This window comes from Euprymna scolopes, chromosome 15, assembly GCF_053919585.1.
Source record: "Euprymna scolopes isolate OS-2025 chromosome 15, ASM5391958v1, whole genome shotgun sequence".
Taxonomy (NCBI): Eukaryota; Metazoa; Mollusca; class Cephalopoda; order Sepiida; family Sepiolidae; genus Euprymna; species Euprymna scolopes.
In genome coordinates this window covers 37,575,347-37,600,805 of record NC_136496.1, presented here as the reverse complement: position 1 = coordinate 37,600,805, position 25,459 = coordinate 37,575,347, and the positions used below count along the sequence as shown (strand labels likewise).

The following is a 25,459-nucleotide window of genomic DNA, read 5'->3' as shown; positions in this document are numbered from 1 at the left end:
GTGAAATCTTACTACTATCCAACACTACACTTGATTGTTATTTTTAATAATTTTTGCACAGTCAAACACACGACTCCCGGGCAACGCTGAGTAGTAACAGCTAAAATTAAAATAAAATAGAATCACTTTTGTACAACTACATGGCATTCAGCAGCCATGATTGTTTCTAAAGTAACAATAATTCGCATGGATGGTAAGAAAAATGACAGATTCAAATCAAATGTAAAAAATTAAACACAAGAATGCATAATTAAAATTTAAATTATTCAAGTGCAAATTAATCTCATGCACACTTTCAACAATCATACAAACACAGCAACGGGGAAAAAATGTAATTACAAAATAACAAACAATAAATTGTGCTGTCATTTTTAAGAGGCCAACAACAATTTAAAATTGATTACTGCAATTACTTGTCCATTTGACATTAAGATTAAATTAAATGTTGATGCGTACAGCGTTTTTAAATAGCTAACAGAAGCAAATTCATTCGAGTAAACTGTCACCCAAGAGGATCTTATTTCAGCAAATATTCATCGGAGAAGTAACATTAGAATTGAAGTGCAATTTAACATAATAGCAGCATTATACATTTGAGCAAATCCTTTCAATTTTTTTTTTTATCATTTGAATTATTGGGCCATTGATTTAAAAGAAATACATAAATTTCAGTAAAGCTTTACCACTGTCAACCAAGGTAGGAGTCTATCAGGCATATACATGCTGTGTCATGCATATTTTGAAATATATATTTTTAAAAAATGAGCCAAATACTCTGGATTTAGCTTTTTATAGTGTTTGTTTCTAGCATTTTATAATTCTGTATAAAATTGGAGCACATGTGGGGGTAGGTGCTTGTATGATTGCAAAAGGTAGAAGTTCAGGGACTTCTGCTATTATCAACCAGCAGAAGATTACTACTGTCAACAAGGAAAGAGTCTATCAGGCATGAGTACTCAACGCAATGATGTAGTGAAGTGAAAGTGAGGGTTGAAGACATACATTGCATGGAGAGAGAGGATATATATATATATATATATATATATATATATTATATATAAAGTAGTAGCATTTGTGTGTGTGTGTGTGTGTGTATATACAACTCTCTTACAGCCCACATTACTGGACCGATCATGACCAAACCTGACATGATGATAGTCTCTGGCCTAGGGATGGTGCACACTATTTTTTAAGGCCATGGTCAATACTTGCTTCGCCTAGCATACAGCAATGTTGTGTGCAAAGCACAAGTATCTTTGCTAGTGATACAATGGATGTCTAATGTGAGTCTTAAAGACCGTACTGTACAGAGAGATGTGTGCGGAACGGAACATACTTTAATAGTATGGCCACATTATAAGAATGAATGAGAGTTCTTGGATTAGTATGTGTAGAACAACTGACGTAGTAGGGGAAGGCCAAGGAAAATATGTGAGGAAATGATAAGAATGGACTTGAAAGATAGAAGGATACATATAAATCTGGCCAGAGATTAGTCAGTTTAAAAGTCAATTTCTGACACGTGTCAATATATAAAATGTACATTAAAACAATGATGGTCTCATTTTGGATGTTATTCTAACATTTCGGCTGATGTCACCTCTGACCTTTAGGTGTGCCTTGTTAAACTAAGGAATCCTTATGGTGAACTCAGGATTCTGTATTCAATTTTGAATGGAACCCTCTATTTAATTTACGAGAGTAGCTTGTTCATGCTCCATTAGTCACAACTTGGTAGAAGCCTAAATTCTATCTTGTATTCTAAACATCGCCCATATTGAAGATTGAACCTTCAACCTCCTGTCACATAGAAGTGATTCTTATTTAGTACTTTTATCCATTGCACCATAGTTCTATATAGTTACATCAACCAAGATGTTTACTATGAGAATAGTAATTTACATAATACAAATTATCAATCCTAATTGAAAAGGCATAAAATAAATCCTCATTTAAAAAATTCCAAGACATAAAATAAATCCTCATTTTAAAAATTCCAAGACATAAAATCAATTCACATCTCAAAAATTCTGAAACAATTCCTAGGATTTTTGCTAAAGATTGAATGAAAACAAACTGTTCTTTTAAGACAACTAATATTGTCAGCTGGAAAAGTAAAACCTTTAATTGTTTGTTTGTTTGTTTGTTTGTTTGGTTTTACAGCAATGCAACCTTTTAGATCATTTCATGCTGAAAATCGTTTATGGTTTTTCCAATGGGATTAGTGTATAGATATTAGAGAAGTTAAAGTCATTTCTGTTATAGCATTTATAAGTAGGAGGGGTTTTTTTTTTTATTACTAGGATTTTTTGTTTTATTGCGTTGATGGGTTACTTTTGTATTTGTTCAAATTATGAGTTTCATCTTTTAGAAAAGTTTTGGTATTTGATTTTTTTTGGTTTATACGTTTGATGTTTATATTTCATTGTGATAGCACTTCAACAATTCAGTCATTCAATTAAAGAGTGGGGGGTATTCTTTGGAAGAATCCTATTTCTTTGATATAGATAGGATTTTCCAGTGTTGTTTTTTTTTTTGCAAAGATTTTCTTAAGGTTTTTTCTTTGTAATCTTTTCCCCTTATTTCTGAGAAGTTTGTGCACTCGAAAACCTTTAAATGGTGATCGAGCATAATTGAACATTTTAAAGGAGTCATGCATCTAATTGTAATAATAAATGGCAATGACACAGATTAGAAACTCTGACAAAGATATCTTAGCTGAGAGACAAAGATATCAAAGTTGTATATGGAAAAGGAATAATACAAATGAATCACATTTTATCATTTTGTAGCTAATAAAAACAGGTCTGTTTTTTTTTTCTTCTTTCAATAAATTTTCATATTAAAATCAAAATAACAATTTTTTTTTCTCTCAATTTTCTTATCTTTTTCTTCCAGCTGGGGATGGGGCAGCATACTGGATAGCAGACATTCACTGCTATTTCATATATTCCAATAATAAATATGATACATTAAATAAAAAAAAAAATACAATGTTTATAAGAAAATTTCAAAGAATGAACATTGTTGACATAAAATACAAATCGCCTCCAAAAAATTGAAAGGAAAAAGTGACAATAAAGGTGTCATCCATGTAACAAACAAACACTATTGATCAGTGCATTCCTTTTCTCTTTGTTCCTTCTGCTGCTTTCACTCACTGTTTTTATTTTATCTGTCTTAGCATAGCTTATTTTAATCTGTATTTGATATCCTACATGTATGACACATCTTATGCTAGCTGGTCTTATTATCAGACCAGGTTAATATTCAAGAAAGATGATATTTGGAATATATGTAAGTACAAAATCTGATTTTCATTTCAATATGAAAATTGCTGTAATATGGAATGGAACACAATAAATATGATACAGTAGATGAAATTCTAACAATTTTTGTGCAAGATTCGAAGAATAAAGAAATCAAATCTGTTTACATAAATGTAAATCACCCTCAAAATATTTAAACAAAATGTTGATCAATCATAACTGCAGTTGAAGCTTTCCTCTGTGTAATGATAAATACAAACGATACTGTCTTTGCTATCTTTACATGTTTTTGAAGTATACAACAGTTTCCCACCTTTTTATTCAAGCCTTTGCTTTTTTGGTGTACTTTGCAAGATCTTACAAGCTGCAGTAGAGAGCAGACAAGACAACGTTGCATTGTACCGTTTTCCTCTCCAAATTTGCAGATGGTTGAGTCGGTTTTATAGACCCATAATGTCATATTAACTTTTGATCACTTCATCCCCATTCCCAAGCGGTTAAATGTTTTTCAGTATATCCAGAGTGCTTATAAGCCAAGAGAAAATGTTTCAAAGGGACAAGTTCCGATCTCAGTAAGAAGACGGGGGCATTCTCTAACTTTCTGAGCAATAGTCGTTTTTTGGGGGTTTTTTATAGGCATCACCACTTATCAAGGCCAAGAGGCCACTCGAGGATAAGGGGTAAAGAGTGTACAGTGGAAATTGGACAATATAGTAATAGTTAGTTGTAGTCGTTTTAGTAATAGCAATAGTTGTAGTATTTTTCTGAGATATTCAACAAAGCTGAAAAAGCTTCTCCTCAACTTCAATCATTGAGTCATTGGTTCACATCCATGAAGGAGTAACCTTTGTGATTTCCACCGTGCTGCCAACTTCCCTTCCATCTACAGGAACAATGCCAGCGAGGAGATGCAGACGTTTTAGTTCAGCAGGTGTTATTCAATTCTGGGTCTAATTTTTTGACATGCATTGACCTCTCCTAAACAAAACATGCATGGCAATATATCTTAGTATGTATGAATGTGTTGTGGGTTGATCAATTCCAATGGTACTTTGTTCCATGATGATAAATTATAATAAATAAATGTTGTCACAGATGTTATTCAGTGTGCTTATGTACATTTCGTAACATTTTCTAATGGAAATAAAGTACTGAACGTATTTGTTGTCCAAATAATCTTTCACTATTAATGGGATTCGGTTAATAGCTATGTGGAATCTTTATGTCTGATAAATGATTTTCAAAAAATGACTTCAGAAAAAAACAGAAAAAAAAAGAAAAAAAAAAACCTCCATTGTGAGAATATAAGATACGATCCACAAAGGAATATTTTTTTTTAATAAAAATATAAAGGTAATTGATTATTAAAAGGTGGGAGTTTAAAAAAGTGAAGCATTATTTACAAAGTTTAACTTGAGTTGAAAAGAAAGAAAATGTTCAAATAATTCAAAATAATTTACTTACGTCATCACTTTGGTGAAACAATGGAAGAAATGTCTTCTCCAACAAGTTATATGCATGTTCATAAGCTCTGGAAACAATAAAAATAAACCAGAAATAAAAACTGCTAATGTTATATTATTTATATACATTTGTTTTACAATTTGAAAAGGATATTTACCAAAAAGACAAATATGGTTATTATTGAAATAAATCTTCCAGTTATAACCGAGTGGTAGTAAGAGTACTTAATAGAATATTAACTCCTACTTCCTATTGATATTAACTCCTACTTCCTATTGATATTAACTCCTACTTCCTATTAATATTACTAAAAAAATAGAATATAAATCCAGATTATATTCCTAATATTCCTGATTTGAAGTACAGTAGAACCCCGCGATACGGTATTAAAAATCAGTAACAAAATACAGCAGAGTATATAATACACATGTATATAATCAGATAACATTATAAATAACATCGTAAGGCGGGGCAAATACCGTAATCAGAGGCCGGAAAGCATCATATTCCACATTATAACCTAAAAAAAATGTATCCTAGGATCACCGTATCCCAGGATTTTACTGTATTTTTTTTTTCAAAAAAAAAAAAAAAAAACATGGACAAAATATCTGCACCAGTCATTTATGGCTGAAGAGAATATTTGAGATTATAAGAGATAGACATTAATGCGCTTACACAAAAAATCTGCATTATTCTGTATATTAGATAATATCAATTTTCCTTTATAATAAAGCATAATATAATATTGCATTCAAAATATGCTTAGCCAAAATTAATTTACTCCCTTTCTCCAAACAATAGTCTCAATAAAGAATGCAGAAAAAAAAAGAATTTGACTTTCAAAATGAAGGATTACCGTCGCATATTGAACTTGACATACAGAAACAACAGATGTTGAGAATAAATAATGGCTTCAAATTCAATCTATTTCTACTTCTTGGATGAATCAGTGAATATAATAAGAATAAAATAAGCTAGAATTTGACCCCAAAGGTTATGAAACCATGTTTATAGCATTAAAAAAAAAGCATACAATCCTTTTAAGTACTATATACATAAGAATAATAGATAATTAAAGAGAAATTATTTTAACACTTTACTGCAGTTTCACAGATCATTAAAAGTGTATGTATTGTAGGCAAAGTCACTGCAGGGCAACATCTCAGCTTCTTCCAGATGCACTACAGTGGTATCTCAAATAGAGCAGGCAGTCAATTAATTTAATTGATGAATAGGTGATTTTATCGATTTTGATACCAATAAAAGTATTCGAAATATAGAACATTCGTTGATCTTCATTCGATCCCAGGCAATGTCAGTTCTCTCTGCTAGTATATATATATTTATATCCATCTCTCACTGAAACACCGATTCACAACGTATCTTTCAAGTAAAATAATGTTAGTTGAATGATTGTTTAGGCATACCAAATGCCATAAGTTTGGAAGTAGAAACGTGAACTTTAACTTTTTTTTTCGTTTATTTGCTTTTGTGTTGATTCTGAATTTTTCTTTAGGTATTTTCCATGAATGATACCAATATTGCAAAGCTTTGAAAGTGTTTTCTATGTATTTTAATTCTTTTTCGTCTTCGAGCTATTTATGTGTGCGTATTTTGAAAGTTGTAAGTTAGAAACCTATGCTTATACAATCTTTTTTTATTATTTATTTTAGCACTGAGATACGAGAAAGAATGTAGGAGGTCGTTTTTATTTGTAGGTTTTCCTGTAATCTTTTCGTTCTAGTTATAAGAATTTTATAAGTAGGATATCCTTGAAACATAACGATTGGCTGTTCTTTTATTTTTTTTAAGTGAATTCTAGGATAGTTTCGATTTTAATTTCTCTGTGATATTTAATATATTTATGTTTTCTGGGTATGAGATGAGTGCATCGTCGATGTATCAGATTTAAGAAAAGGCTGATATATATATATATATATATATATATATATATATATATATATATATGTCAATATTTGTGTGTTCAGCATCTCCTGGAGGAATACTCTATGTATTCATTATGTTTATACATATATATTTCCTCTCTCTCTCTCTCTCTATATATATATATATATATATATACGCTCTCTGATGAGTGGAGCTCTCTGATTAAAAGAAGTGGTTTCCACTTATTTTTACAGTACATTAGGTTTTCAAGAAGATTCAATTTCAAGGAAAAGAGTTGTACATGCAAAATAGAAACACATCTATATGCCATAACAATAACAGACATATATAATGATAATATTTTATGAATAATATTAACAATTATTTTTTATACCAATAGACATTAGTCTTTCATGCAATCATCAGTGTAAAAAGTGACAATTACCGCCAGTCGGGATATTCAAAACCAGTTAATAAGTCCATCTTAATTTTGTAGGCTAGCATTTTACCTCTAGGCTATCAGTAATTAACACAAGACTTAAGAAAAATTAAATATTTATAAATGCCAAGTCAGCAGGCATAAACAATACCTAGTCAGGGAATTATATATATATATATATATATATATATATATATATATATATATATATATATGAGGAGGGGAGGGGGCATTTCCCAGCAGTCTCGTTTAGTTTAGTTGATAAAGAACATGCTACGGAGTTCATCGTTTCGCACTAGCTCTAACCGCATTAATAATAAGTCATAATGTTAAATAATAAGTCATCATGTTAAATAATAATAAGCCATCATGTTAAATAATAATAAGTCATCATGTTAAATAATAATAAGTCATCATGTTAAATAATAATAAGCCATCATGTTAAATAATAATAAGCCATCATGTTAAATAATAATAAGCCATCATGTTAAATAATAATAAGTCATCATGTTAAATAATAATAAGTCATCATGTTAAATAATAAGTCATCATTTTAAATAATAATAAATCATCATGTTAAATAATAATAAGTCATCATGTTAAATAATAATAAGCCATCATGTTAAATAATAATAAGTCATCATGTTAAATAATAATAAGTCATAATGTTAAATAATAAGTCATCATGTTAAATAATAATAAGCCATCATGTTAAATAATAATAAGTCATCATGTTAAATAATAATAAGCCATCATGTTAAATAATAATAAGCCATCATGTTAAATAATAATAAGCCATCATGTTAAATAATAATAAGCATCATGTTAAATAATAATAAGTCATCATGTTAAATAATAATAAGTCATCATGTTAAATAATAATAAGTCATCATGTTAAATAATAAGTCATCATTTTAAATAATAATAAATCATCATGTTAAATAATAATAAGTCATCATGTTAAATAATAATAAGTCATCATGTTAAATAATAATAAGTCATCATGTTTAATGGTTAATAATTTTCTCAGCGGTCCCGTTTAGCTTAGTTGATAGAGAACGTGTTACTGAGTTCACCATTTCGCACTCGTTCTAACCATATGAATAATAAATCATAATGCTAAATGTTAAGTAATAGTTTGCTAGTATTCATCTTGTGATATAGATTTGTGAGCCAACGTTGGCACATACACGGGGGGGGGGTCATCAGGTTAACGATGCATTCAATGTTATGTTGATCCTGTATGACAATCTGTATGTAGTTTTAAACAAAATCCTTTATTTTATCCACCGGGCTAGCATGTCAGCCATGAACTGGTAGAAGTCTTAAGTAATCCACAATTGTATTCTTAGGATCGCCTTTATTAATGATTTAACCTTCAATCTCCAGTAGCATGTAACTTAGAACTGAATCTTATTTCGTAGTTCTTAGTATATATATATATATATATATATATATATATTAGCCTAGTTGCCCGGGTGTTTGGAGGTGTGTGTTGAGAAAAAAAAGTGGTAGTAAGCAGGCAGGCTCAAACTGTACCACGAGGAGAGGCAAAGAACATAAAAAAACCTGACGATGCCCGGGTGTCTGGAGATGTGTGTGGTGTTAAATAAAAAAGAACCCGGGGGGGGGGGACGAACCGGAAGCCCTGAGGCGAAGTTTGAAAATAAAATCGGCCAGCCAGAATGAGTTAGTGAAAGATGTTTGAATTTATTTAAGAACCAAATTGACAGGTGAGCGTCCGGAAGTCGTCGAGCGTTACGACGACGACGACGTAGGTTTGTTTGTTATAAGCGAAGTAAAAAAAGAAAACAACGTTAACACTAAGCGGGGAAAAAAAACACAAAAAAAACTAGCGTAAGGCAAATGAACAATGAAAACAGAAAAACAAACACGTGAGAAATGGCTTAAATAAGCCTGTTTCGATATTAAAATTTAAAAAATCAAAAAAACATCTCACACCACGATTCGAACCCAAAATGTTTAGATAATGAACAAAGGCCTTAACCAACTGAGCTAACGTGACGTACATGAAATTTGTTCGGTTTTTCAACTATTTAAAGTAAATCAGGTCACGACGTCATCTGACGTATGCGTAGAATCGGTCATTGTCACGAGAGGACCGTTTTTGTTGACCCCCCCCCCCTGTCGAAAATTGTCGATTTCGGGGTGAAAAAGTTAACGTTTTTGGCCAATTTTTCGAGCAAAGGATGGAGCTTCGATGTGATACTGAGTTTGTGAATTTTCGTTGCGTCTGTCGAAAGTTTTTAGCAGACATCCAAACATACACACATACATACATTTTCGCTTTTATATATATATAGACTAACAGGGGTACCCGGCGTTGCCCGTGTGTTTGTAGGTGTGCGTGGTGTTAAATAAAAATTGAACCCGAAGCCCTGAGGCGAAGTTTGAAAATAAAATCGGCCAGCCAGAATGAATTAGTGAAAGATGTTTGAAAGTCGTTGAGCGTTACGACAACGACGACGATGACGATGTAAGCATTGATTGTTATAAGCGAAGTAAGAAAAGAAAACAACGTTTTAATTAAGTGGGGGGGGTAATCAAAACATCAAAAAAAAGAACACAAAAAAATCTAACGTAAGGCAACGTGAAAAATGACTTAAATAAGCCTGTTTCGATATTAAAATTTAAAAAATCGGTGGATACTCGGGTGTTTTGGGGTGTCGCTAAGAATAAGCGAAGTAAAAAAAAAAAAAAAAAAAAAAAACAGAAAAATGAACGTTAAGTGAAAAATGGCTTAAATAACACTGGTCCAATATTTAAATTTAAAAAATCGAAAAAAACAAAAAAAAAAGCATCTCACATCACGATTTGAACCCAAAACATTTAGATAATGAACAAACACGCTAATCAACTGCACTAAAGCGACGTAGATGAAATGTGTTCGGTTGGTCAACTATTTAAAGTAAATCAGGTCATGACGTCATCTGACGCATGCGTAGAATCGGTCATCGTTACGAGAAACCCGTTTTTGTTGACCCCCCCCCCTGTCGAAAATTGTCGATTTCGGGGTGAAAAAGTTAACGTTTTTGGCCAATTTTTCAATATTTTTCAAGCGAAGGATGGGGCTTCGATATGATACCAAGTTTGTGAATTTTTGTCGCGTTTATCGAAAGTTTTTAGCAGACACACAAACATATATACATACATACATTTTCGCTTTTATATATATATATATATATATATATATATATATATATATATATATATATATATATAGATGGGCCGATTCCAATATTTTTCCCGATTCTGATACAATTACAGATTCCGTAATAAATTACCAACTCCCATTCTTGTGAAAATCTGTCATCTCTGTCGAAAGTTTTAAGCAGACATACATACATTTAAACAGACAGGTGAGATTTATATTATAACTGACCTACCATTATACACCCTTATACTAGGTTCTGAAATTCATAATGATTAGTTAATTAGTTTAGAAGTGAATCCTTTACATAGAAATATACATACATATACCTAACTGTATCAAAAATACAGATATAGTCATCTACAGAGGGTTGTTTAATTATTTATGGTTCATCAATGTGGCTAATATTCAAATGACAAAGATTATTAAATGTATCAACACCTCAGAAAGATGAACGCCCCTGCCTTGTACATTCTATGTCATTCTTGAGCAAGGTGTATCACCTGTTAGTCTCCTCTGATATTTTGAAGGATTAACATACAGGAAGGTAGATGGGATTCCTCAGCCATGGTGAAGACAATACATCTAGGAAGGAGGGGAGGGGGTTCAGTTTAAAAATCAAACTGAATAAAAGACCCTGTGAACCCTGTATGACAATCTTCTAGTGACTATGACACACACACACACAAAAATATGCCTGCTTCCAATTTGGCATAAGCCAGCATGGAAGTAGTAAGGTTCACAAAACTGTCATGAGAATGTTCATGTTAGTGAGTCTTTTAAGGTCATACCTAGGATTGGTTTATGACAAGTATTTATTGGCATTGGCATTGAATATGACAATGTTGTTGCTGTCAGGAAAGCACTCCCCTGGTAACATGTTCCAGTTTTTAGAAAGAAACTTTATGAAAATTCTGTTTGATTTTAAGCACATAGTGGAAGAAAGGAAAGTTTGCGCTTGTTTGTTTCTTCTTTTTTACTATTGGGTCACTGTTCATCAGGGTCCAAAATCATTCAGGGAGAAGAGTTGAAGAGTTTCAGCTGGGCAGTGAGAAAACACTATGATGATCGATAATGATAGAAATTGATTATTTAAAAGGATGGCTTGCCAAGAACTTGTTTATGTTGGACTTGAAAACGATTAGTTTATAGTCAGCTGAGAAACAAATCAATGGTATTGTGTTCCACGGATGGGTAGTTTTAAGTAAGAAGTTTTGCTCATAGGATTTTCGTTTAGTTTTAGGCACAGATAGAAAGTAGGGAGAATTGTTGACAGTGATTGTAGTTAAGAGTGTTTGTTTTGAATGTTTTACAGGGAGGAGAGGACCAAAGATTGAAATTCAGTTGAACACCTCCCATAAAAATAACTATAGAGCAGAGATAGACTCACAATGTCTTCTGTGAGACAGAGGTAGTAGGGAGGAAAATAGATTTGAAGCCAGTTTTGTATCAAAGCAGGAAATTGTTAGGGTTAGTAGCTCCTTCCTAGATGTGACAACATTATTCCATATTAGGACGTATCTGGCTCTTATACAGGTAGAGGATTGTGTCAGGAGTGAGATACCTTCTAGAATAGTAGAATGATCCAACCATTTCTCCAGCAACTTTGGCAATGGATCTCGTGTAAGTCTTCTATTTCAGGTCAGGAGTGAAGGTCAGTCGCTGAAGCTTGTCAAAAATATATGTATGTATAAGCTCATGTTGTAAGGTCTTGCTGTAAATGGTTTTGTAGTGGCTGATGCTTACACGTTGGCGTCCAAATTTAAAATGCATAAACTTGTTTCTGCGCAACCAAATTCATGCATAAATAACAAATAATTATATTTTGGACCAATCAGAAAATTTTCACAATTTATTTGAAATGGCCTTTCTGGGAGCCACTTTGATCCTTTAAAAAAGCCAGCTTTTTTTTTTTCAATAAACTAGTTAAGCCGAAATTCACACACCGGCATTCTCACCACCCTTCCATCAGGCTTTGAGCCTGCTGAAATATTTTGAACCTTACTCACTGAACGTTTTTCTAATATAACATTGATTCTTATTAACAACTTTTAATGTATTATAATTTTTATAATTGAGTGGAGAAGTTTTGATTACTATTTCCAGACCCACGTAATGCATGGCCCTTGAGCTATCAACTCTGACTTCTTTGATATTTCAACTAATGAATCCTGTTTTACAAGAACTCTAAAACATTCAGGAATATTGTTTTCCTATTGCTGTAATTTTTCATTTTAAACATATATAAACTATCTATTTTGTGAATGTATGCCTTATCAATTCATTATTTTGTTTTGTTTATCATATAACACGTCTCTCTTTTTCTCACATTTAATAATAAACCTTAAAGTTATTTTCATTGAAAATATTTCTTCAAAACCCAAAAATAACTTTGCCCAAATTGGAATCCCCGAAGAACCCCCCCCCCAAAAAAAAAAAATCATTTCTCCAGCAACCTTGGCAACGGATTTCATGCATATCTCCCATTTCAGGTGAGAAATGAAGGTCAGTCCCAGAAGCTTGTCAAAAATATATGTAAGTATGAGCTCATGTGGTAAGGTCTTGCTGTAAATGTCTTACACAAAGGAACTAGAGGATGAAGTTCAGTGGAGTATCTTTCATAGAAACTAGTAGGACCTATAGAAATCTCACAGTGGCATCTTTCATATGTAATATATTGCTGCTGGGCATTCTGTAGCTGTTCATCGGGAATAGAGTCCCCACAATATTACTGTAGCCCTTGTGTTAAAACTGTAAAAGTATTTAAGTAATCTGGTTAATGTAGTGTCAGAATATATCTGGTTATTACAGTTTATTTCTAATATCTTTATAGGAGTCTGTGACATATTTCCATTATATGGCTACCCGGTATGAACAGAAACCCTACAATATCATTATACCATCTTTAGGCAGAACAGATACTATCCTTAGATCCTAACCAGATGACCAATAAGGTATATTTTTATTTCATGTACAACCCAAAAGCAACATCATTTTTTTTTTTTACATTGCATCTTCAGTGATCAGGAGATCCTATTTATTAAAAAGGAGGATAGAAGGTGAGAACATGCTATGAGCATTAAATTAGCGTATCTATATATAATTTAATGTTCGTAGTATGTTATCACCTATCTTACTTTTTAATAAATAGGATCTCCTGATCAAATAATTTATAATCCGGAAACTGTGATACATGTATGTATGTTAAAAGGTACTAATATATAAATAGTGATGAAGTAGAAAAATACATGCAGCATCTCTTCTGTGATAAAGGAGATATAGGAAAGAGAAGAGATCATCACTTAATTGTCAAGTCAATTTCGAACAAGTGTTCCGAGTGGCATCTCTCCAGATGTGGTGGCAGTATTCCATCTTAGTAATTTTGTTTTATTCTTGCCTGTTGGTGTTATTGTTTTCTAAATATTTGAAAATATTGTGCTTGACTTGCTCTAATTGTGCATTATCAGGCTTTTGTCCATAAATCATAAACCACAGATTTTCCATCACTGATATATTAAATAAAAATTCGTCATTATTCATTTTTTCCTTCATTACAAAAAAAAAGTCTTTGTACAAAAAATGTAGAGATAAATGAAATAATTTACAGTAATTGCTTTTTTGTTTTTTTTAAGGGAGTGAGTGAGGGGGGGGTCAAAATATAATTTTCCAGTCTGCAGATTTGTACATCAATTCACACAATAGCAGCGTTCAAATTAATTATTATGGCCTGTTGTCATAAAAACAATCTTCACAAACATGAAAAAAGGGAGAGAGAAAAAAAAAAAAGGAAGGGATAAAAGTTTTATCTTGCAAAAGATTTGTGGAACAGTTTCAGCAATAGTAACAGAATGGAGGTGACGGATGCTCAGTAGTTAACAACACAGGCTGACAACCTGGGCATTCGGAGTTCAAACCCAGTTCGTTCCACAGAAACAATTTTGACTTAGGGACGTTGGCAACCTTCAAGTGGTCCTTCTCATACATACCTAATATCCTAGAAAGAATTCTTAACAGAAAGATATCAAGGAAACGAATGCTAACAAAATCACCAAGAATGTAACTCAGCAGTAGCAGCAAAGCATTTCCCATAACTACTTAAAACCAAGATATAATGATACTAAACCTTATGTCTATTTTGATCAACATCTATTATATGGTTAAAACATTTTAACATTTTTAAACTTTAGTTTAAAGAGTCTTATGGTGAAACTGAAATTCAGGCAACCTTGATTAATTTTTACAAAATACTAAACTTTGATTGGTTACAAAAATCGGATTTAAGCCAATCAAAAAGAGTTGCTTTATGAGCCAAATACTTACTTTTTGTTAATTTGTTTTGTTTTTATTTTTTTATTTTTTTTTTGTTTAAAATTGGGGGGGGGTCAGAATATTATTTTCTAGGCTGCAGATTTGTACATCAATTCATACAATAGCCGCGTTCAAATTAATTATTATGACCTGTTGTCATAAAAAATCTTCATAAACATGAAAAAAAAAAAATAACGAGAGAGAAAAAAAGTTTTATTTTACAAAAGATCTGTGAAACTGTTCTAGCAGTAGTAGCAACAGCAAAACCATGAAACCTGGCTTGAACCAATCAGAAAGAGTTGCTCTGAAAGCCAAGTACCTGCTTTGTACTGGTTGCATAAAGGACAACCCAAATGCAAACAGCCACACAAATCTTCATAACACTAAGCAGTTGCTATTAAAACTGCTATGTAAGCAAACTATGCACTTATACAAAACCTGAACCTTCTGATAAAAAAACTCCAAATCTTATTCTTATTTTAAAGAACAAATACTCTAGACATTCCATAAACAAAGACGACTATATCCACTATCAGTTGCAGTGCAGGATAGGTAAGACTTCATGTAATCAGCTCTGCAAGTTCTGAAGAAACAAACAAAAAAATTTACCCTCAAATCGAAATCAATATTTTATTACAGCAACGTCTTATCCACACTGCTGCATGGAAATGAAACTTGGCATCTCTAAATCATCTCAGAAAAAATTATATGCATTTGATTGTAAGTGCCTTAGAAAGATTCTAGGGATCAAATAGAGCAATCAAATAACCAAATAAGAAGTCAGAGACTGGTAGTATTACTAATAACCTGCAAACGACATTTATGCTAACTCAGATACACTCTTAAATTGGCCCCAGAGAGAATTGTCGACCAAGTTCTCCAATAAACCCTTGATGCAAAAGGAAGAAAAGAAAGACCAAAAAGCAACTGGAACCACACAATAAAGAGAGATTTGATTGCAACTGGAAAAAAAAAACTGAGGGAAGCTATGGATTTGCCTTCAGATTGAAGATGATGGTATAGTTTAACTGTCATATGCATCGAAGGATATGGGATTTCCTAAGTCTAAAAAAGAACAAATATTGACTCACTTCTTTTATTCACAGATACTACTCTTTTACTTTTAAAATGAGCTTATAAATAAATTTCGATTTATACATGTACAAATTTTCATTTCATCTACAGACCTAATTTATCCACCTTGAATTTTGAACAATAAATTTTTAAAAAATTGGCATTCATAAAATACACTTTTGTCTATGTTTTAAGTCATAAAAGACTTAAAATATCTCTCACTAGAGTAATGTTTTATATATAAGCTTAGCAGCACTTATATGTAATGTACAAAAGCAATAAATCAAAAACAGTTTGTAATGCATTTCTATAATAAATCCTTAGCAAAACAATCATAACTTTTTAATGTATTTCTGCCATAAGTTGTACTGAATGTTCTTAAAAGATTAGAAATTTGTGTTTGTCAGAAGATCTAAAATCATGATCTATTTTATGCTAGAAAAAGCAGAAGAGATTTATTTTAGACTAGAAAATGAGAAAAATGTTTAAAATAAATTTTAAAAATAGCTCAACAAATGTTTCGCATGATTACAACAGAATGTAAAGATATAAGTTTTAAAAAAATGTCTTATCATCAAGTTTGTCACAAGAGATTTATACTTGGCAAATGAGTGAGTTTTCAATTCCATTGTATTTATTGTTGCCTGTCTGTACAAAGATTGAAACCATATAAATTGATAGAAAATGTATGGGGATTCTATGAAGCATTCTATCATTTAGAAAGAGTCTTTTTGCTTAGAGATTTTCATTGGACAATAGGAGAGAGAGGGGGGAAGTGAAAGGCAATGGCGAGAATTTTCAAGAGAGGGGAGAAATAATAGAAGAAAGAGAGAGAAGGGGAACTAAAAAGATAGATGGTGCCAGAAAGAGGGAAGTTGGGTAGTGATAGCAGGAGAAGGTATGAGAGAGAGAGAGAGTGAGAGGAGATAAAAGAAAAGAGAAAAGGGGTGGCAAAAAAGAGAGTGTTTTTGAAAGGGGAAGAAAAAAAAGAGCCCAAAACATAGAACAATGAAAAAAGAGAAAGAAAGAATGGTAGAAAGAGGGAAGGAAGAAGAAAGAGAATAAGGGGTGGTTATAGGGAAAAAGTGTGTGAAAGAGAGAAAGAAGGATGGTCAAAAAGGGTAAGGGAAAGAAATAGAGAAAGAGAGAAGAGGGTGACAAAAAGGAGAGAATGTGTTCTGAAGGAAAAAGAATCATAAGTAAAGGGAGAATAACTAAAAAAGACTAAATTAAATATAAAGAGTGAAGGGATTAAAAGGGAGAGAGGAATAGAAAGAAATGGAGCTTTAAAAAGAGTGAGGAAGAGAGAATAAGAGATTTAGCGAAGTAGTGGAAATGATAGCAGTTCAGTGAACTAAGAGAGATTTAAATTTAATTTGAAGCTAACAGACGAACATTTTTAAAGAAACAGATTTAAAGGTTGCAATAGAAAAGATTGTCAAATCAGAAAAGGCTGAATTCTTAAATAAGAAATTCTTCAGATTAATTTGGTCCAATAATCTAAAATACAAAAATTAACCATTGAAATATTTTTCAGAAAAAAAAAAAAAAAAAAAAAAAAAATCAAATTTTGTAAACTATAAAGCTTGCCTCAATTTTTGTTAAAACTTCAAGTGGAGAGAGAACCAGATCAAACGCAGCAATGAAAACAATGAAATATGTACAATAATGTACATATAATTGAAAATATATCTGTTACATCCAAGTAGGTACTGCTGGGATGGGAGGCTCTGTTTACTCATGTTCCCAGCATTGAACTTTGAAAGACTATTTTTTTATTTTCTATAATTTTCAAGGTATTATTAAAATAAAATAAAACATTTTTGCTGTTTATGGATGAATGGCACAAGCATAGATCCCCACAATCTCTAAAATTGGGTGACTATATAACATGTCCCTATTTACTTGCTTCCCCACTAGAGAAGAGTTAGACATAAGATCGGTTTTTAATGTGGAAAAAATCCAATTCCGCTCAGAAAAAAAAAAAAAAAGTAAAAGTGACCTCAGTCTAAAAGATTGGTTGGTTGGTTGTTTGTTTTATGGCATATCAACCCTTTTCAGGTTATTTAATGCCGAATCCAGTGATTTTGAAGAAAATTTTTTTAATAGAATATATATGTTTTTTTTTTTTTTTCAGGTCGCTATTTAACCCATAGTTGGGACCCTAACAGGTACTACCACTCCGGGTCAGAGTGAACCTGGGTGCATTTGCAATTAAAGGATGGCTCCACACTCCCCAAAGCCCGCAAGCTGGGGCCTCATCATCGGATATAGTTTAAGGTCATATCCAGGACTTCAGTCTAATAGGATTTCTCCTTCACTAACAGAGGACAGAAAAGATGAAGTGTAATATCAGAACAGATACTACACCTCTATTATTTATTTGCATAAAACATAGAATTTACATTTAAAACAAATTAAGCCCAAAACCATCAAAAGTGGTCATTCTTGATAAAAAAAAAAGAAAAAAATTACATAAGGGTAATAGAGATTATCAGTTGGCGATTGACAACACCTTTGAGACGATTGGAAATAATTATACTGGCAAAATTTGATTATTTTAGTGAATGACTCAACAAGAAATTGTAACAGACTTAAAAATAACTGTTGAACTCAACTTGGAAGCAGTCCCGCAAAATCGTATTCCAAAGATTGGAAATTCTTAGAAAGAAACTTTACTCGTGATTGTTACATATGATTTTAGATACACTGACAGAGAAAGAAAAATTATTTGCAGTGGTTGACACTACCATAAGTCTTTCTTGTGACTGTTTTACAGAATGGGAACCAGAAATTGGAGCTTGAGTAGTTAGCGTGAAAGTAACAATAGAGCAGAGAAAGACTAGCAATGTCTCTTCTGTGAGAAAGGGACTGCAAGGAGGAGATGATCCACCATCAAATTTCAAAGTTGATTTGCTGTCAAAGTAAAAGAGTACTTTAAGTGGTAACTCACCAGATGAAAACAAAAGTGTACTTTATCTTAGGACTTATTTGGCTTTTGTACAAATGCAGGATTGTATGAAGAGCAAGGCAGTTTGACCTTGTTAGTTCATTAAGTTGAATATATTTTTATACCTTTAATAAAAGTTCTATGTCACCTTTTTTTTTTTTTTAATTATTCAATGTTTATATATATATATCAAATTTTAATCATTCAATAAATTTAAAAATTTGTGACATGAAGTGGTTAAATTTCAAATCAAAAGATTTTATTATTCATTTGAAATATTATAACTCCTTATCATGTAGGATTTCGATGTCTACCATCTCTTCAGCGGAAAAAATATTAGTAAATAATTATAATGGTTTACACCTTATTTGCATGGAAAATCATAATTAAAATTTTTTTAAAGTATTTAAATATCATAGAGTAAGGGAAGTTAATGAAAAAGAAAAAAAAAAATCACATCCAAATTGCATGGTAAAGTGAATGTTTTTGATAGTAGTGAGGTAAAGTGGTAAAGTGATCCAATCTGTATTTTGAGTAATCCACGTCACAAGGTAATAGTCCGAAGTGAGCATTTTCCTGGAGCAATTTTCTTTTTTTATATAATGAGTCCGGTAAAAAAATTATTATATAGGTCCTGTGGATCTGTTTATTAATAAACATATAAATTAATATATTTAATATTTTTATAATTATAGAACATGAGCTTCAAATTCCACTCCAAAATAACTTCAAATTGTTAATAAAATAAGACCGCTTTCAGTAGACAGGCTACGCAAATTAAGAGAAACTGAACTGATATGACCAATGGGATGGCACTTATAGAATATTTCTGCTAATAATATTTGGTAAGACCTATAATCATAAGTTTCCATAACAGTTGCTCGTTAGATAATTTTATTCTGAAGTATATATATATATATATATATATATATATATATATATATATATATATATATATATATATATTAGCGATGAGATGATTAATCAGAATTGGGAATCAGAAAAATCGGAACTTTTTGGGGTTTAGAATCTGTATCGAAATCAGAAAATGTTGTGCCTATTTTCCAATGCCAAAAACGATTCCTTTAATTATCTTTTTTATTTGATTTTGTTTTAAAAAAAATTTCCACTCCTGATAGTAATAATAAAATAATAAACATTTATTAATTTAAACTTCCATTAAAACAAAAATCTATAGATAAAGTAACTCAAAAATGTGTTTTTACGTTTGAGAAAATATACGCACATTTACCATGTGTTTTTACGATAATCAGGACAAAATAACACTTTTATAGTTAAATATTTAGAGATTTATAAAGAAGCGGAATTGGGAATTTAGTATGGAATTGGTAATTGTCTCAGGATCGGGAAAAATATTGGAATCGTCCCATCACTAATAGATAGATAGAAAAGGTCAGCTGTTTTTTGTTTGTTTTTTTCAATTTTGACCTCTTAGCAGCCATTTTTACAGGCTAAAAACCAAATCAAAAGTGTTCCCAGGATCCAAATATCCTATATATCAAATTTAAAATTTGTAGACCAAATATTCAGAGAAGAGTTTGGTAAAGTATTTTCGTATACACACAACGACAAGGTCACTTTATATATATATATATATATATATATATATATATATATATATATATAATGTGTATATTATAAAATTTAGTTTTTTATTTAAATTTCATTAAGAAATATATATATATATATATATATATATATATATATATATATATAATAGATAGAAATATAAAAACATCTCCATGTGCTAAAAATTTTTATCATAAATTCTTATGCAAAATGTAAAAATAATGCATAAATAGAATTTAGCGTAATAGTTAAATAAAACCAATTAGCTAATAAGAAAACATACAAAATGAATAATTAATTAATGAACGTCCGTTTTTCGAAGGAATAGGAAAATTAGGCAACCTTCATGTAGTCACTTGCATATCCATAACTGAGTACGTTATTAAAAAGTTTGTTTTAATAATTTTTAAATAGGAAAAGTAGGCTTTTAATATCAATGTCAGTGCAAGAAAAACTTAACTTATAACTGTTCTGCTTTTAAATCTCTAAAACCAGTTCATGATGACCACCTGTTTCTATTTCGTAACTAAAGTTAAGATCTCTTCTTTATTCATAATTGAATCCTCTTTTGTTATTATGAATTTTCCAGTAGTAAGTCGGCTTAGAAAGTGCTAAGCCTGTGATATGTTGAACCCTAGGAATTTAAGAAAGTGCTAAGCCTGTGATATGTTGAATCCCTAGGAATTTAAACCACATTATTTTTTCATAAAAAACTCAAAACTTCTTTAGAACACAAACACACAAATATATATATGGAGGAGAGAAACTTTAATGCCTACTCGACACTACCATCGAGTGTCTCTTTGTAAAGGGGTTTTTCAGGACAACCTGGCATGAGGATACTTTCCTGAAAAGTAAATATTCAAAATCACATAGTATTCGCAGCACAAATGTTATGGCTTTTACAAGGAATATTGTACCTTCTGCAAGTGATGTTACCTCAAATAACAGCACAAAGCTGAATATTCCACCAGACTAAATGAATTCTTGTCTCGGAATCCAGTAAGACCAAGAGATTACAAGACAGATATACCATAACATATTTAAAGGGTCAATTGGGGAGAGGCAAATTATATTCTGAACTTCTTTAACTCAGTGTTTGAGACTAAAAGAACTTTAATGGAACATTTAAATATCTATATATCTCATATAGAGGTCAAGTGTTAGCCCTAGGAAAGAGGCCCCTTGATTGGATTGAAAAATGGACGATTACACTAGTTTTGATGACAATAAAAAATATGGGAGTATGAAACAGTCGTTAATCATAATTCAATTCCCTTCAATAGGAGTGTGAAATATCCGATGGTCATCATTAAATAACATCGAATCTCCCTGCTAGTATATATATATATATATATATATATATATATATATATAAATAATGGAAATAGTATTCCGACAAAATAGAGAAAATAAAAAGGAACAAACCGTATTAGGTGTTCATCAACGTTTCGTCTTTATTTCGAGACTTCCTCTGGATGAATGAGATTAACATTACTGGTATTTTTTATTTCTTAATCTTATTCATCCAGAGGAAGTCTCGAAACAAAGACGAAACGTTGATGAACACATAATACGGTTTGTTCCTTTTTATTTTCTCTATATATATAAATATATGCTATTAAGTGCATATATACATCTATGGGAAGAAAAACTATTTGACAGATTTTTATTAAATTTAAAGCATAGTAGACGTTATAGGAAGTATAATGTTATTTTTATCTTATGTCTTAGGGGAGCTATATGTGCAATTTTAGAAGCTACGTGTAAAAAATAAAAAAAAATAAAATCATGTTCTAACAAAGCGTGTCAGTGAATGAGCTTAATATGCTGTACAAGCATTACTTTTAACAGACGATTATTATCCTAAAGGAATATAGTTATTAACAATAAAATGTAGAAAGCACCATGGAATTTTCATAGAACCTTGCTATAGTAAAAAATAATCAAATTCATAAAAACAGAATTTGTTCAATTTCCATTTTATTGTTTTTACTAGTTTTACTTCAACAAATTTTAGTCCATCATTTTAGAAATTATAACTTTTCTAATGAACTTGAAAAAAAAAAAATCAATTGCTACCTCTTTCCTGTTTAAATATACAAAGAAAACTGTATTGATAACTAGTTGTACTGTAGTATTATATTGGCGTGTCGGGGCAACACCAGATAATCCTGACCGATTATTATTATTAATATTGCTAAATGTTATGTGGAGCAAACTATTCAGAGAAAATGTTTTAATAAAAGTATTTATCTTAGAAATGAAAAGAAATGTTAGTTTTCATAACTAATACAAACAGGAATGTTAGCTAGATAAATATACGTGACAGACATCAGCCGATAATCAGAAGTGACACGCGCTGATTACGTCATTAAAAGGGAGATGTTTTTGTATACATAGGATTTAGACAGTAGTTAGAGCTTGATAGAGACAGTCGTAATGCCTCAAAGTCCAACGCCTATCAAATGTAAATAATGTAGGACCATGTGAGATTTGTTGATTTATTGGGATGAATCTTCTTTGCAGCTTTCTGTTAAACAAGATTAAAGATGGATCTGATATGTTTCTCTGTTTGGCCCGATGTTACACCCCCAGAGAACTGTTATCCACCCATTTTTTTGTACGAGGTGCCTTCAATAAGTTTCCAGACTTTTTTGTACAGGCATTTAAAATTGTCGAAGACTCTTGAAAATTCAGTATGCTATTGCTATACATCTTATGAGATGACCAATTTTTATGATTTCAGCTTCAAATGAACAACTATAGCAGGGACTGGAATATACCCTATTTAAACCTGATTGTCACAGCTGATGAATTTCAAAAATGCAATCCGGACATGAGGACACTTTAGAAGAACAATATGTAATAAAATTCTGTTTTAAACTTAGAAAAAACATCACAATAATTTATAGAATTCTTCAGATTGCTTTTGTACCATCTTGCATGGATTGAGCATCAGTTTTTTAGTGGCATAAGAGATTCAAGGAAGGTAGGGAGTCTATGAGAGATGACAAGAGATGTAGGAGGAGTAAAGAAGTTGGAACACCAGAGTTGATTGGGCAAATAAAGAAGTTCATGGATAAGGACCACCACGTGTCTATAAAGACAATAAGTGCACAGTTTGATGTCAGTGTGGGAACTGTACACACAATTATTTGTGAGGCAATGAAAATGTGAAAGATTTGCACAAAGTTTGTCCCAAAGGTGCTCCATCTTTATCACAGAAATTAGACCAAGATGGACATCAAAACAGTTCCTCACGCACCCTATATAGTCCAGACCTTGCTCCCTGCGACTTTTGGTTATTCCCTAAGCTCAAGGAAAACCTTAGAGGCTGTTTCTATGAGACAATTGAGAAGATGAAAGAGGGTCATTGACACGTTCACACAAAGACGACTTTCTTGGGATTTTCCAGAAGTTATTGGCATTACACTACAAGTGTATTGCAGCAGGAGAAGATTACTTCAAAGGGGACTAGAGTTTCATGTGTATATTATCAATAAAAGCGCCCATACAGAAAAAGTCTGGAAACTTATTGAAGGTGCCTCATAAATGTTATGTCTGTTGTATTAGTGAATATATTGACACAAACATGAGAACATTAAACGATAATATATACTCAGAAATAAATACGGATTCAACAGACACGTAAACAGATACAAGTAAACTGTTACATACATACGATAATATTACAGTAACTATTATTGCTCATGAGTCTTTCTACTTTCATTTTTGTTTTTCATTTGTTTGTTTTTTACCAAATTTGTATAAATTTTTTTTAAATAGAATTTTGAAAATTTAAATATTATGCTATTATTTGGCCATTGAATTATTAACTGAACCAAATAGTTTTAAAACTATAACTAATTTTATCATGGTAATGTTGTTTTTAAACTCTATTTATAAAATTATTGGATGTAAATAACTTACAAAACTTTGAATTTTTTAAACATGAGATTTTGCAAAGCATTTGTAAACCAGAAATGACTTTCATTCAACAGATTAAATGCTTTCAAAAGGTCACCAAATAATTCATCCGTTTTTTATATGCAATAAAAACAATAAATAAGGACAAAATTATTCAATATGTAATTATCAGAGTTTTGCTGATGCAAAAAGATTTTCCTTGGTTGGTCCACTTGCCTGTGATTTAAAAATCCATGCTTTTGTAATGGTTTATCCTTGAGGATGAACACAGGTGAACACACATTAAATTGTCTTCTAATTTCATTTATATAGAAAAGGGATGTGAGTGGTTAATCTATATATATAAAAGCGAAAATGTATGTATGTATGTATGTATGTACGCTTTTCCTCTATGTCCACAAAAGGCTTCTTTCAGAGAAGCGCTCGCTCGCTTCACAACTTCTTAAAACTTTTTATATCATCTATAAATTGTAATATCTCACACTTAACCACAGAGCTCGCCTGTCTATTTAATTTTATTGACTTTCAAACGTTAATTATTCCACATTTCCTGCATCGGCACGCGTTACATTCGGTTTTCGGTATAAACAAAAAGTGAAACTCGACTCTAATCACTGGCCGAAAGCCAGTGGTCTCTAGAGAGCTAAGTAACATTTGGTCAATGTCGACTTCGTCATATCAGACGGTAGCTTTCATTTCGAGACGAGACACTCCCCCCTAATAAACAGGGAGCTGGTTTTCCCCGAACTTAGTTAAAAACAAACAAACCGATTTATTTATTTATTTAAAAACTGTCCTGCAGAAAATCGTAACTGCTGAATAGTTATCGCCGTCACGTCAATCAAAAATGCGCATCTGTTTTTTTGTTTTTTTTTCACACTTTACTATTTTCCAACTGCGCGTCGTCAAGGCTCCGTTTTTTTTTTCATGGGCACCTGCATTTTTTTGCTATGCACGTCAAGGCTTCCGTTTTTTTTCACACACACCTACAAACACCTGGGCAACGCCGGGTACCCCTCGCTAGTGGTAAATAAATCTTAACTTCGTAGGTCACAACACCCCACCAATTATCTAAACTAGAGAGGACGTGTTCACTCATAATAGCATACAAAAAAAAAACTAGTAGAATCTCATTGGGGAGGGGGATATTAATCTAAAATAACCTTTTTGTTTATGTTGAAAGTAATAGCTGATATGTTTTAAAGTAGACATTAATTAAACAAAAGTCTACCTTTCTACCCATGAATCGTTTGAAGTATGGCAAAAGTAACATTTCCAGAGAACGAAAGGTGGGGATGAGGCAAAACAAGACAGAACACGATGGAAAGAGGAAGAGAAGAAAAAAACAGGAAAAGAGAAAGTTAGAAAGAGAA

At 31.6% G+C, this 25,459-nt stretch overlaps 1 protein-coding gene across 6 annotated transcripts in view; it reads right to left on the bottom strand.

Annotated features, from left to right (window-relative positions):
- LOC145293786 (sorting nexin-14-like) overlaps window positions 1-25,459 on the bottom strand; it is a 1,078,299-nt gene that overhangs the window by 998,685 nt on the left and 54,155 nt on the right. For all 6 annotated transcript variants that reach the window (XM_080140331.1, XM_080140332.1, XM_080140333.1 and 3 more), the window contains exon 16: window positions 4,734-4,800. In XM_080140331.1, coding sequence (XP_079996457.1) covers window positions 4,734-4,800 — 67 coding nt within the window. The remainder of the gene's footprint in view (window positions 1-4,733; window positions 4,801-25,459) is intronic.